Here is a 13,244-nt window from a genome sequence, read left to right on the forward strand (position 1 = left end):
CGATCTTGATTCCGGTCTAGTTACCAATATTTCTTTATTTCAGTTCATCTAGTTACTTAGCCTAAGTCTTAAAACTAACGGGGTAGAACTGTTGGAATGGAAGTATAAAGGTATGTACAAAAAGAGTTGAGTAATTCATTTTGTTGACTTCTAGTAATAAATTAAGGTAAGTATATTTAACATGATTAGGGTAAGTACAATGAAAAGAAAACTTTATAATTCAAATATAAAATGCATTTCTGAAAAGTAATTAATTTTAATTTCATTTTATGTTGAACATATATATATAAATAAATCGCTTGACGCAACACCGGCCACCTTGAGAGGATCAGGATTCTTCAACATCCATGGGCAGTAATGCGAGTTTGCGAATTGGGCGCTTAACGGTGCCTGCCTTGGTTGCCACGTCTGCCACTCGTACCTTGCCGTCTTGGCCTTCGACGGTTGCGACGGCACGTTGTTTTCGTTACCGAGGACGAGATCGCCTGGCCGCAGATTGCGTTTGGGGTGCAGCCATTTGTTGCGTTCCTGAAGCCCCGCCATGTAGGTTTTGGACCACTGTCGCCAAAACTGTTGCTTGAGACAGAAAACAAGTTACCATCTCTCGCAGCAACGAATTGGATTCGTTGGCACTTGTGCTGGTAGCAGTGCTCGCAGAGGGCAACCGATTAGAAGGTGCACTGGAGTTAGTACTTTTCCGTCGTTGGGGTCCTGTCCCAACGGTGCTAGGGGACGAGAATTCAAGATGGCCTCCACTTCGGCCAGTAGTGTTGAGAGCTCTTCCGTCGTGAGTAGAGCGTTGCCGGGTGCGCGAGCGATCAGATGCTTGGCGGACTTCACGGCCGCCTCCCATAATCCGCCGAAGTGCGGCGCCCTTGGTGGTAGAAAGCCGAAGCTGAATCCTTCTTCGGCTGCGAACCCCGTTAGTTCTAGTGCTTGCACTAGAAACGCCTCCTTCAGCTCGCGCAGCTTGTCGGCGCCGACAAAGTTGGTTGCGTTGTCGCTGAATACTTTCTGTGGCATCCCTCGGCGACCAATGAACCTTTTAAGGGCGAAAATAAAACAATTCGTAGACAGGTCCGAGACTAGTTCTAAATGTACTGCTTTTGATGTGGAGCAAACGAAAACTGCTATATACGTTTTTACGGGTGGTCGACCACGTATTTTTAACGTTGCATATATCAGAAAGGGTCGTAACGCTCGAAGTCTTTCAACTGGCAAATTTCTCATTATTTGGGTTTGCAACTTCGGCTTGTAATTAAAGCAGCGTGTACAGTTTCTTACGGTTCTACTGCAAGCTTCCCTGGCATTATTTAGCCATATGCGTTCTCGAAGAAGCGCAACCAACGCTTTTGCCCCAGCGTGGTGATTTCGAGAGCGCAGGAACCATAGATACGTTATAACGAAATGCGAACTTTTATTTAATAAAAGCGGAAATTTGGCATCGTACGGGGGAGGTGCATTTAATAACCGACCTCCTACTCGGACTAATTTAAAGGAAATCGACATATCCGAGTACTCATGCAAGAACGGGTGGAGTTTTTGCAAGTTGGCGGGTAGCGTCGTGCCTTTCGTCAGTTTTTGGATTTCGCTCGCAAACTCGGTATGTTGAATCAGCTGGACAATTTTCAAGAAACTCAAGTTTAATTCGTCTGCAGCCGGAGCTCTTCCCACAGTAGGCCATTTTGGTCGTCTGATCCATCGTAATAAATATGCGATCACACGAAGCAACTTTTGAGGAAAAGAGAATTTTTCAATCAGCTCCATTATAGTGTTATCTTTCGCATTTGCAGAAAATGTGACAGCGTTTTTCTTCTTCTCTAAGGCTTCGATTTCTGAGGAGATCTGGAAGTGAGAGTTAATTGGCCATAAAGCGGGGTCTTCTAGGAGGAACTGTGGACCGTCAAACCATATAGAATTATTCAATTCGTCCACGTTACAACCCCGAGACAATTGATCCGAAGGATTTTTTATTGTTGGCACATGTCGCCAATTTACATTGTCAGACAATTCTTGGAGTGCGGACACTCTATTTGCGACAAAGGTTTGCGATGAAGAGGATGCGTTTTTACCCAGTGCAATACAATTTCAGAGTCTGTCCAAAATGTAGTTTTCTCGAATCGTCGACTCAATATTGAAAGATGTGCTACCGAGAGCTCGAGAGCTCGAGACGCGGAAGAGAGAGAGTCTTCAGCGCAGCTACTCTAGACTTTGCAGTAAGCAGCATACATTTGACACCACTAGCAGATTGGCTTCGTATGTAAATGCAGCATCCGTACGCTCTTATTGAAGCGTCGCAGAAGCCATGGATTTGGCATATAGCAGTCCACTCTAGATTTACATACCGAGAAATGCTAATTGACGAGAGCTGCAGTAGGTTGGCTTTGAAATTCTGCCAGCTATTGCTGAGGCGCAATGGAATCGACTCATCCCAATCTAGTTTTTGCAAAGCTCTTGCAATAAAATTTTTGCTTTGGTATCTAGTGGGGCTAATAATCCAAGAGGATCGAAAAGGCGAGCGGAGACTGACAATATGTTCCGTTTAGTGGCTCGCAGATCATTAAAGTTGGCATCCAAAACAAACCGAAACAAATCCYCTTTCGGCAACCTATGGATTCCTAGTGTTTTAGTAGAATTTTTGTCATTGAAACTTAACGACTTTTCAGTGCAATCACTGTCGAAAAATTTAGGGTGGTTCGAAAACCACTTCGTTAACGTGAATCCTGCCGAGTTTAATATTTTAATTACTTCACTTCTTATAAGATCTAGAGACTCAAAATTTTCAGRTSCTGTCAATAASTCATCGACATAAAAGTCTCTTTTAATGGCCAATGAACCGAGTGGGTATTTAGTGGTATTAGCATAGCTGAGCATTTGTAAACACCGTGTTGCGAGAAATGGTGCAGGCGCAGTGCCGTAAGTGACGGTGTTAAGTCGAAAAATTTTAATATGCTCTGAGGGATGCTCTCTCCACACAATAAGCTGACAATTCTGTCTTCTTCGTGCATCATTATTTGGCGGTACATTTTAGTAATGTCTGCCGTTAAAGCGTACTTGTGTAAACGAAAACGAAGAAGAGTTGAGTACAATTCTTCTTGGATGGTTGGGCCTACCATCAAAAGTTCATTCAATGAAATTTGAGAAGAAGCACGACTCGAAGCGTCAAAAACAACACGTAATTTGGTTGTTGTGCTTTCGGGTCTTAAAACGCATTGATGCGGAATGAAATAGTGTGGCTCACTCGGGAWCTTATTGTTTGTTGGGCTCATGTGACCCAGCGCTCTGTATTCATTCATAAAGTCCAGATACATTTTACGAAGTTCTGGATCTTTCAACGTTCTTCTCTCCAGGGCCTGAAAACCGAACTGCGGTTTCATAGGAGTGACCGAGTAACTTACAGTCAGCTTTAAATGGCATTCTGACCTAAAGCCGTCCTGAAAGCAATACTTGATTTGTTTTCACGAAAAAATGTTCACACTTTTTTTGATCTTGTGTGAATTTGATGCCATTTGTTTCTGAAGGTAATTCCTCTAAAGCCCAAAACTTTTGGACCACAGAATTAATTGACGTAAAGTCATCTTCAGATTGGCATAATGTGCTAGTTGCAGAAGGAGGAGGACTTAGATTGCTGGCATATTTGCCAGACACGATCCACCCTAAAAGGGTTTTCCGTAGCGTTGGTTGGTTAGGATCACTTTTAATTTGGCCAACCGCTAACAAATCGAAAAAGGTTTCTGCACCCAATAAGATATCAATCTTTTTTGATTTATGGAATTCTAGATTCGCCACTTTAATACTGTGCGGAATTTTTCAGCCATTAACATTTATGTTATGGTCTGGATGATTAGCCGAAATGCAACGCATTATCCAGAATTCCGCCGAAAAATTCGTAAATATTTACCCGCGACTTAACAAACGCGTTTTTTTTTTGTCCCCACTTTCGTGTTGGAATTTCCAATTCCTATTATGTTTAACGTTTTGTGTTGGCGACGAATCCGCAACTTTTGTGCCAAGTCCTCCGTCATAAAGTTGGCTTGAGAGCTTGAGTCCAGTAACGCTCTCGCAGGCAGGTATTCACTATAACTGGTCCTGACATGAATATCAGCTGTCGCCAACATTACCCGATCCGGCATACTCGCTATATGCATRGAATGTGTGGTTGATGGTTGCGGATGAGATGCAGTGGGGAAGGAAACCGAATACTGCTGCAACAAAACTCGAACCTCTGTTGTACCGCAAGCGCCTTGAAAGTGGGGCAGGCAGTTAAAGGATATTCCTTTTACTCGCATTTTTGACAAGTTGGCTGCTTTGCATCTGCAGCAACTAAAGCTGATTTTGTCCTGTCCCTGTGTGGCTGCTTCATGTGGCTCATGCTGGTTGTGGCTCCGGATTTCGTCCCCGAACGAGATGCTCCTTCCACTGCTATCTGTTGAAACCTTCTATATAAAGTTGCTTCGCAATCCTTTCATAATGGTAAGTGACCGTAGTCAAGTTGCTCTTCCCACTTAGATCGGGTCGCAGAGTCAACCTTTGTCATAACGATATGTATTACAATGGCGTTTGTTATTTGCTTCTCATCGCCCAGAGATAGCAAAGAGTCATAAACGGCAGACACTTCACCAATCATTGATCGCAATGAAGGCGCGGATGGYTTTGGGATGGTTGGCAGCTCAAAAAGTTTAGATATTGTATTGAAAAATATCAAGAATTTGTTATCATAGACCTTTTTGAGGCTTGCCAACGCTTTCTGAAACGGTTTAACTGTTGCCAGGGCCTCTCCAGAGAGACAATTTACCAAATGGTTAAATTTTACTATATCTGGGATATATGGATCATTTTGAACCAAGCTCTCAAACAAACTCATAAAGTTTTTAAATTCTGAATATTCTCCCTTGAATTTCGGCAAATTCATTTTAGGGAGCTTTGAGCTGTGAGAAACTACGAAAAACGTCTCGGCAATTGACGTTCTATTTTTGGCTAAAATATTTTTAATTATTGATTTCGTTTCAACAATTATGTCCTCAAACTCCCCTCGGGCCATGTCGTCTTCATCAATCTCTTCAATTTTAGATTGGCATTTCATTAGCTTTTCACTATGTGAATTTAATATGTCGAGCAGACATTCCAGTTCAATTGGATCTAACGACATGTTTTTTTCTAAAACGCCCGTCTTTATCGACGCCCGATTAGTCGATTAACTCCTTACTTGGAAATAGGTTGGCGATAGTTGGCTTTGGCTTGCTCATTTTTGCTTGTTTAAATTAAATTTCCGAAAGAAAGACTATAACGGTTGGCAACACTGGAGTGATGGCAGAAGCAACGACGTGATGGCAGCAGCGATACTAACAGCGACGGGATGGGAGCAACGACGTGATGATATTAACGGATAGCGTTGGAAACGGTTTGTCTTTTTATCGGTACTTTGATTTTTACTGGTTTTTAGGCTTTACGGCACTTTAAACAGTTTAAAAAACTGTAACTTTTGTAATAAATTTTTTGGTTATTGCAAACACTTTTGAGCTTTTATTTGCGCCCATCACTGGCGGTACCTAAATAATTTACCTTGCACTGTACTTATCGAGTACCCCCTTTTATTTTATTTCGTTATTTGGTGAGTTTGTCACTTTACACTATATGTACATACGTATACACGCACACTCCACAATATTTCTCTTTTCTTCTTTTTGATTTTTCAGGCTGAGGTAGGTATACGAGTAAGTGTTTCAGCACAGTATATTTGTATATATGTACATATTAATATATTTTCACAGATTTCTACTGCACTTATATATTTTATATGTAAATGTATATTTTGTTATTTTTGTTACAGGTTTCACTGTACGCTGATATATTTGTAGATATATATTTGTGTGTTGGAGGTTTTCACTGCACGCACTTCACATATACATATGTATATGTATATAAGTTTGGATCTTTAATCCTTCTTTGTTTTTTTAAATAACTTTGTTTCTTAGCACTATCACTTTATCGTAAAACCGAAAATCCGAAAACCGAAAACGATAATTTGGCAATTGGTTGCGAAAAAGATATTTTTGTACTGTATATAGTATATGTTAGTTATTTTAATTTTTTAATCACGCTCAAGTCCCTGCTCGGGCGCCATGAAAATTCTCAAGAGTTTTTGAGAGATAAAATAGTCGGGACACGTGACTTCACTAAAATTAAAATTCGACCAATTGCCTGCCCTTCGATATTGGAACAGTTATAATGGAAGTATACAGGTATGTACAAAAAGAAGTGAGTAATTCATTTTGTTAACTTCTAGTAATAGATTAACATTATTAGGGTAAGTAATGCATTTCAGAAAAATAATTAATTTTAATTTCATTTAATGTTTGCTTTCTTTGAGACGATGTTTGCAATAAAGTATTATCGAGTTTTTATTTCATGTTTTCTATATCTAAAAAAAAATTTCAATAGTACTATTACTGCTTTATTTTTGTCAATGTTGGCAGTAATTTAAAACTATCGATATCGTTTCGAAAGAGTGTTATCGGTAATTATTTAGCTCTATTGACTATACCTGTATAAACGTATTATTGTCAACATTTTTGCAATTTCCTCGTCGATAACCTCCGTATAATATCTTTTCGATAATATCAATGAGGTCGCATCATCGATGAATTTGTGTTAACATTTTTTATAATTAATCTTATTTGTAAATTTCATAATGACTGTTTAKGATTGCACTAAACACTCAAATTAAACCTGTATTGCACTATAATAAAACCACGATTCAACTTCGGTATAAATTAATTTTACTATACTTGGTATTCTCCCAGTACCATCCAATTCATTTGAAGGACAACTCCACTAATCCTATGCTTAACTCAAGCCTATATAGAAAAATAAAATGAAAGCGAATTTGCGAAAATATTAATGTTGTTATTGCATACGGGACGATGGTCTGACCAAAGAACAGTAGAATCGTATGATGTGMCAAGCTRAAATGCATCACCTGATAATCGTGCTTCTAATTGTTTTTGTATACTGCACAATGGGCTGACCCAAACAACGGTAGAAATGCCAAAACGAAAATGAGTCACCTGATCATGGTGATGCCAGATAGGGCAGCGTGTACCTGTATAATGGTGATGCCAAATTGTACAGTATAAATCATATAAATTAAGTGAACTTATTATTAATCATTAACATTCCTCCCCGGCTGAACCTTCAGAGTTCAGGAATTCTCGATTTTTATCAATAAGACGGCAAGACAGACTTTTGCACTGGACGTTGACAGTGGTGTTTAACAARAAGTCCTTCAGGGGTACGTTTCTCACTGTTATATTCAACAGTAACTACTCTTACCAATCCGCCGCTGCCAGGGTGAACTTCAGTGATGCGACTATTGCGCCAATGCGTGGGGGGTAGATTCTCGTTTTGAATTAGTACTACATCTCCTGGCTGGAGATTCTCACGTCGACCTTCCCACTTGTGACGCRAATRTATGCTGGATAAATATTCACGGTTCCACCGCTTCCAAAAATGCTCGAACATTTTCTGTAATTGTTGAGAATATAAAAGGCGATTTTGTGGAATATCAAAAATAGGTGGTTCTGGTCTCGAATTGAGCGGTCGACCAATGAGGAAGTCGCCAGGTGGGAGTGCGTAACTACCATTGGGATCACCGTGAAGAGAAACGAGTGGCCTGGAATTCAAACAAGCCTCAATCCTAACAAGTAGTGTACTCAGTTGATTGAAGCGTAATGTTTGGCGACCAATTGTGCGACAGAGTTGTTTTTTTGCTGAACGCACAGCTGCCTCCCAAAGACCTCCATGATGGGGTGCGGCTGGAGTGATGAGTTTCCATTGCGTGCCAGAGGATGCTGAGTTGCATATATAATTGAAGGTCTTGATACAAACTTTAAAGGTCTTGATATAAAACTCGAACTCGGTTTTGGAAGTGATGCCATCTATTGCTGCTGCGTTGCTCGGGAGTGTCGACGGCATATGACGCACTCATGAAGATATGACTTTACAGCCCGACATGCATGCATAATCCAAAATCGTATGTGTAAGTACTTCAGCATTTCCTGTATCCCAAAATGGGGACAGCACCTGTGAGCATCACTTAAGAGAAGTTTTGCCAATGAACAGGCATTACCAAGAATGATTGGATGTTTTTGCTCATACGGTAATTCCGAATTGGTTAACCGACCACCTACACGCAGTATGCCTTCTTCGTCCARAATCGGGTTCAGTGGAAGCAGTTTACTTGACAAATCGATGCTGGAACAGGATTTAAGTGCTCTAATTTCGAAATKATACATATTACCTTGGCTTTGACGAATATGCGTGATTAGTGCCCATTCTTTCTCTTCAGCAGTAATCAATTCCTGTGATCTCTAACTTTTGAACGTCGGCATGATACGACGAATTCGAACAGTTGTATTTAGTAAGGCACTCAAACGGCTAAACCTTGCTACTARRGGTATTCGTTTTGCTCGAAAGGATGTCATCAGTAAACCGTCCCCGTTGTTAACGCCAAGATGCACAGTTAACGGACGGCTTTCTCCATTAAAAATTTCATTTTCATTAGCTGTGAGACTTGGTAAAGCTGATGATGATTCATTAACTGTATGAATAATGGGAGGTCCCTTCCACCAAAGTTCGTACCCCATGATTGCTATCAGGATAATTCCGCGGGTGGCGCAGTCAGTGGGATTGTTTTCTGAATGAATTTGATTGTATAACAGCTATCCTATTTGCCACCTACGGTTTTCAATGAAGAGGGTTGCCGCCGGATCCAGTGGAGAACAATTGTTGAGTCACTCCATAAAGTGTAAGCCGTATCTTCCAATTGCAATGCGCGACGTATGTTCTTCATAGTTGTTATCAATAGCAGAGCTGTCGAAAGCTCAAGGCGGGGGATAGTCATTTCCTTCAACGGAGCGACTCTTGTTTTTGTGACAATCATAGATGTATGGAATCCTCCGTTAGCACTGGTGTTTCGTAGGTAAATAGCTSCGGCGTAAGCTTTGSTACTTGCATCGCAGTACCCATGTAGGGTTGATACAGAATGTTCTATGATAACTAGCCATCGTGGTRTTTTAATCCTTTCGAGAGCGTGTAGACTGTTCCGGTATGTCATCCAAGTCTCTCGAAGATTATCTTCGAGATCTTGCAATATCACTCAAAACAACCRTTTWGTAGGAATTGTGTCAAAGTTAYATACCTTTGCCTTGAAAAATAACGTATCAGTAATAGGATTCCAGTGAAGGCSTAATAYCGTTGTGCAGGAATCGCTAAAATTTATCTCCGATGCTGACGCCTTAGAACCTCTGATTCCYTCCAGGGTCTGGRGGCAGTTGGAGTTCCATTTATCTAACTCAAATTTACCTTGTTGAAGAATGGCATCAACGTCCCGTACACGATTGATGGCCAGTTCTRTCGTGTGGACACTTTCCAAATAATCATCGACATAAAAGCTATGAAGGATGCTGTCTCGTACTACGTCAGCGATCACTTTCCAGTTATCGTATGCACACTGTCTCAATGACTTAATAGCATTAAAAGGACTGCTTGTCATACAGTACGTCACTGTTGTAAGTTGATAGGTACGCAAGGACACTCCCTYCAAAGGATCTCTTGCCATTTCCGATGCCTGGAATCCACCATTACCTGTCGGAACGTCTTTTTGATATCGGCTGTGAGAGCTACCGAATACCGCCGAAATCGATGAAGTATGTCAACCAGGTTGTCTTGTAGCTGTGGTCCACTTATTTGCGTATCGTTAAGAGATACACGGTTCGTTGTTTTAGACGATGCGTTAAACACTACTCTGAACTTAGTCAAAACAGCATGTTGAGGAATGTAATAACAGCTTCCCATGTCAGCCGGAGGAGCATCGATTGCCTCCACATGTCCCAAATTAATAATTCCCTCATGAATTCCAGGTATTTCTCCCTAAGTATATTGTCGTTTGCCATTGTTCGCTCTAATTTCAAAAATTGCCGAAGTGCCGCCGAATGTGAATTTCCAAGTGGAGGGGCATCAAATCGAAATGGTGTTTGTACTATATATGACCTTTCGGATGTCGCGTAACCGTACTTGCGAAAATCTCTTCACATTCGTTCACCTCCGGCTTGATGTTATCAGGAGGCTCCTCCACTTCCCAAAATTTCTTAGAAGTTTATCGGTGGTAGAATCATCGGAAACGTCAATGACTGATGGGAAAAGGGTTGACTTCGACTCGTTCGATGTGACCGGACCTAGCACTACCCATCCCAGACGGGTGTGTAATGCACATGGTTCCTTATGAGAACCGACGACAACATCGTTTAATACGAGAGCAGGCCAAATATCAGCGCCAAGCAGCATTTTTACAGGACCAAGTATACCGAATGCTGGATCCGCTAAAAAAAGATCCCTTAAATGATGACTGGTCCTGATGTTGATATTAGAAGAAGGAGTCACAGACGCGATTGAATGAATGATGTACGCATCAAGGTGGATCCGGAACTTCTCGTCCACATGACACTGTATATTAACTCTGACAAAACCTTTGGCACTGTTGAAAGGCTTTGATCAATACCCTCGGCTTCAAACTCGCAGGAACTTCTAGGAAGATTCAAAACAGTTACTAAAGATTCACAAACGAAGCTCACCTGGGAACCAATATCGCAAAGTGCTCGACATTCCTTTAAGTAAACCTTACAGTCAGCAAGAAGCACGTTTGCCATTGCTGAGAGAATTGTCCGATCACTCTATAAGAGAAATGACTGGACGTCGCTGCTTGGTCATTGTTGTCGAGGAAGTACCTTTGGGGCCACCATTGGTATTGTAGCCGACGCTCCAGGAGTAAATCTGGCGAAAGTACCTTCAACACTCCTCTGCTGGGGCCTTCTACATAGAAGAATATTGTGTTTCTGTTGGCAGTTGAGACATAAACCAGATAGAAAGTCGCGATGACGATGGCCGGCCTTGAGGCAGTTGAAACATAATGATGCCTGCTTCACTAAGTCCTAGCGTCCGTCAAGTTGAAGGTTACGAGACTTTTGACATTTTGTAATGCGATGAAACTCATTACAAGATGGGCAATTCGCTACCTTGTCAGATGTTATCAACGGATTCAGGATTTTCCCGGAGTTCGTAGTCAGATGCACCTTCACGACACGACTAGATGTGTGTCCGCTTGAAAAATGTGTAGCAATTGGCGACGATGTCGGCAGGTTCACTGCACGCCGTTCCACGAACATTATCACTTCTTCAATTTTTGGAATTTCATTGGATTTTAGGCTCATTCCCCACTCGGTTCGAGTAACAATCGGTAGTGTCGGTAGTAGCAGTGGTACGGCTATAGCATCCCACTGTTTTACTGGCACATTCATCATTTCAAGCTCTCTGAAGGAATTACGTACCCTATCCACAAAAATAAGTAGCGTAGCTCGAGATTCTGATGGGTGGGTTGTTAAATCAAGAAGGTGCTGAACATGATGTTCCGAAAGAGTGCGGGGATTGTCATAACGTTGTTTCAGTTCAGACCAGACTTCTTCATACCCACCTGTGTACAAACCACCGACTAATGGAACATTTGCCACCTTCACATATTGTCTCAATTTTCCCAGTTAATAGGTGGGCTGCAAGTCACTTCTGTTGTGAACCAGCGTCTCAAACATATCCTTAAACGCTAACCAATTGGACGGCTGTCCGTCAAAGTTTGGAATGGAGACGATATCCAAATGCATGTCTGCATTCCTGGTTGGGAAGTTCGCTAAACGCTGACATTTTACTTTTTAATTTGATGGAAATATTGTTGAAAATCTCCTCTGTTGAAGCGAGCAAATCATCATGGTCTGCCATCTCGCCACCATGTGCACTGGACACAAGAGCAAAATGGTTGTCCATAAAACGAGAGAAATGTTGTCTAGCACTACCCAAGAGCTGTTCACTTTCAACACAGTCTGGACGGTAGTTCTCTGCTTGAACTTGCGTCCAGATGCGCACAATGGATGTGCGCGCTGATGTACGCAAGTTTAATGCTGACATATTATAAGCAGTTTAAAAAATATACACAGTCCTCACTGGAGGCACCAAAACTGTTTAGGATTGCACTAACTACTCAAATTAAACCCATATTGTACTATAATAAAACCACGATTCAACTTCGGTATAAATTTATTTTACTATATTTGGTATTCTCCAAGTACCATCCAATTCATTTGAAGGACAACTCCACTAATCCTATGCTTAACTCAAGCTTATATAGGAAAATAAAATGTAAGCGAATTGGCGAAAATATTAATGTTGTTATTGCATACGGGACGGGTCTGACCAAAGAATAGTCGAATCGCATGTTGCGCCAAGCTAAAACGCACCACCTGATAATCGTGCTTCTAATTGTTTTTGTATACTGCACAATGGGCTGACCCAAACAACGGTAGAAATGCCAAAGCGAAAATGAGTCACCTGATCATGGTGATGCCAAATCGCACAGTATAAATCACATAAATTAAGTGAACTTATTATTAATCATTAATAATGCCATTGTATTTTTTATATATATAATATGTGTTTCTTTCATTAAAAATTTATCGATATATATTTAACATTTTTCATGTCAATTCTCAAATTATTTATTTCTCTACTCCCTTCACTTTTAAAATGCAAATGTACATACATATTATGTATTGAGTATATATGAATCCTAATATCCTAATATTTTCCCCAGACAATTAATTCTGTTTATCAGTATTTGTGTCGAAAACGTATTTATTTGCTCAAACGAATTCCCTTCAGAAAATATAAAATACTTTTTAGTTGAAGTTAGCTCTTGAATTTGGCTTTATTCTATTTACTAAAATTCAATTCAACTCAACATAGAACTAATTTGTGAGAATTGAAAACATTTTCAGGAATTCACACACACAACTATATTTTACTTTCACTGATGGTAAATACTAAAAATGTAAAACTGTTTTACGRGCAGTTCTGAGTAGTAAAATTTGATTGAAAATTCATATCAGTTWGCTGGTGGCGTCTAATAATTGAATATTAACCTTTTTATGCCCTATTAGGTACAAYTGACCTATGCAAAACAACGAACTAAAAAAGAACTTAAATAGGTAAACAGTGTAACAAAAACCAAAGAGGCTTTTTGGAAGGTCGTTGATAAAAAATATATACGTACTAAGTTGCCACCYATATCTATTTAACAGTTTAGAACTCGTTAAATTACAATATTGTTGATATAAAAAATATTATTTATTGGTAGCATAAGC

General features: G+C 40.4%; 2 protein-coding genes across 2 annotated transcripts; both read right to left on the minus strand.

The window, feature by feature from the left end:
* Positions 1-598: 598 nt before the first annotated feature.
* LOC108977391 lies at positions 599-1,023 on the minus strand (the record flags this gene model as incomplete). The annotated part of the gene is made up of 1 exon (XM_018947059.1): positions 599-1,023. A coding segment is annotated over exon 1 (425 nt), but the record flags the coding sequence as incomplete, so codon positions are not given.
* A 6,198-nt stretch (positions 1,024-7,221) lies between these two features.
* On the minus strand, positions 7,222-7,974 carry LOC108977392. Its single transcript, XM_018947060.1, has one exon. The coding sequence runs from the start codon at positions 7,972-7,974 to the stop codon at positions 7,222-7,224; it is 753 nt and encodes a 250-aa protein (XP_018802605.1).
* Between the last annotated feature and the right edge of the window lie 5,270 nt (positions 7,975-13,244).

Source organism: Bactrocera latifrons, unplaced genomic scaffold (genome assembly GCF_001853355.1).
Source record: "Bactrocera latifrons isolate USDA-ARS-PBARC rearing strain unplaced genomic scaffold, ASM185335v1 scaffold_882, whole genome shotgun sequence".
NCBI classification, from domain to species: domain Eukaryota; kingdom Metazoa; phylum Arthropoda; class Insecta; order Diptera; family Tephritidae; genus Bactrocera; species Bactrocera latifrons.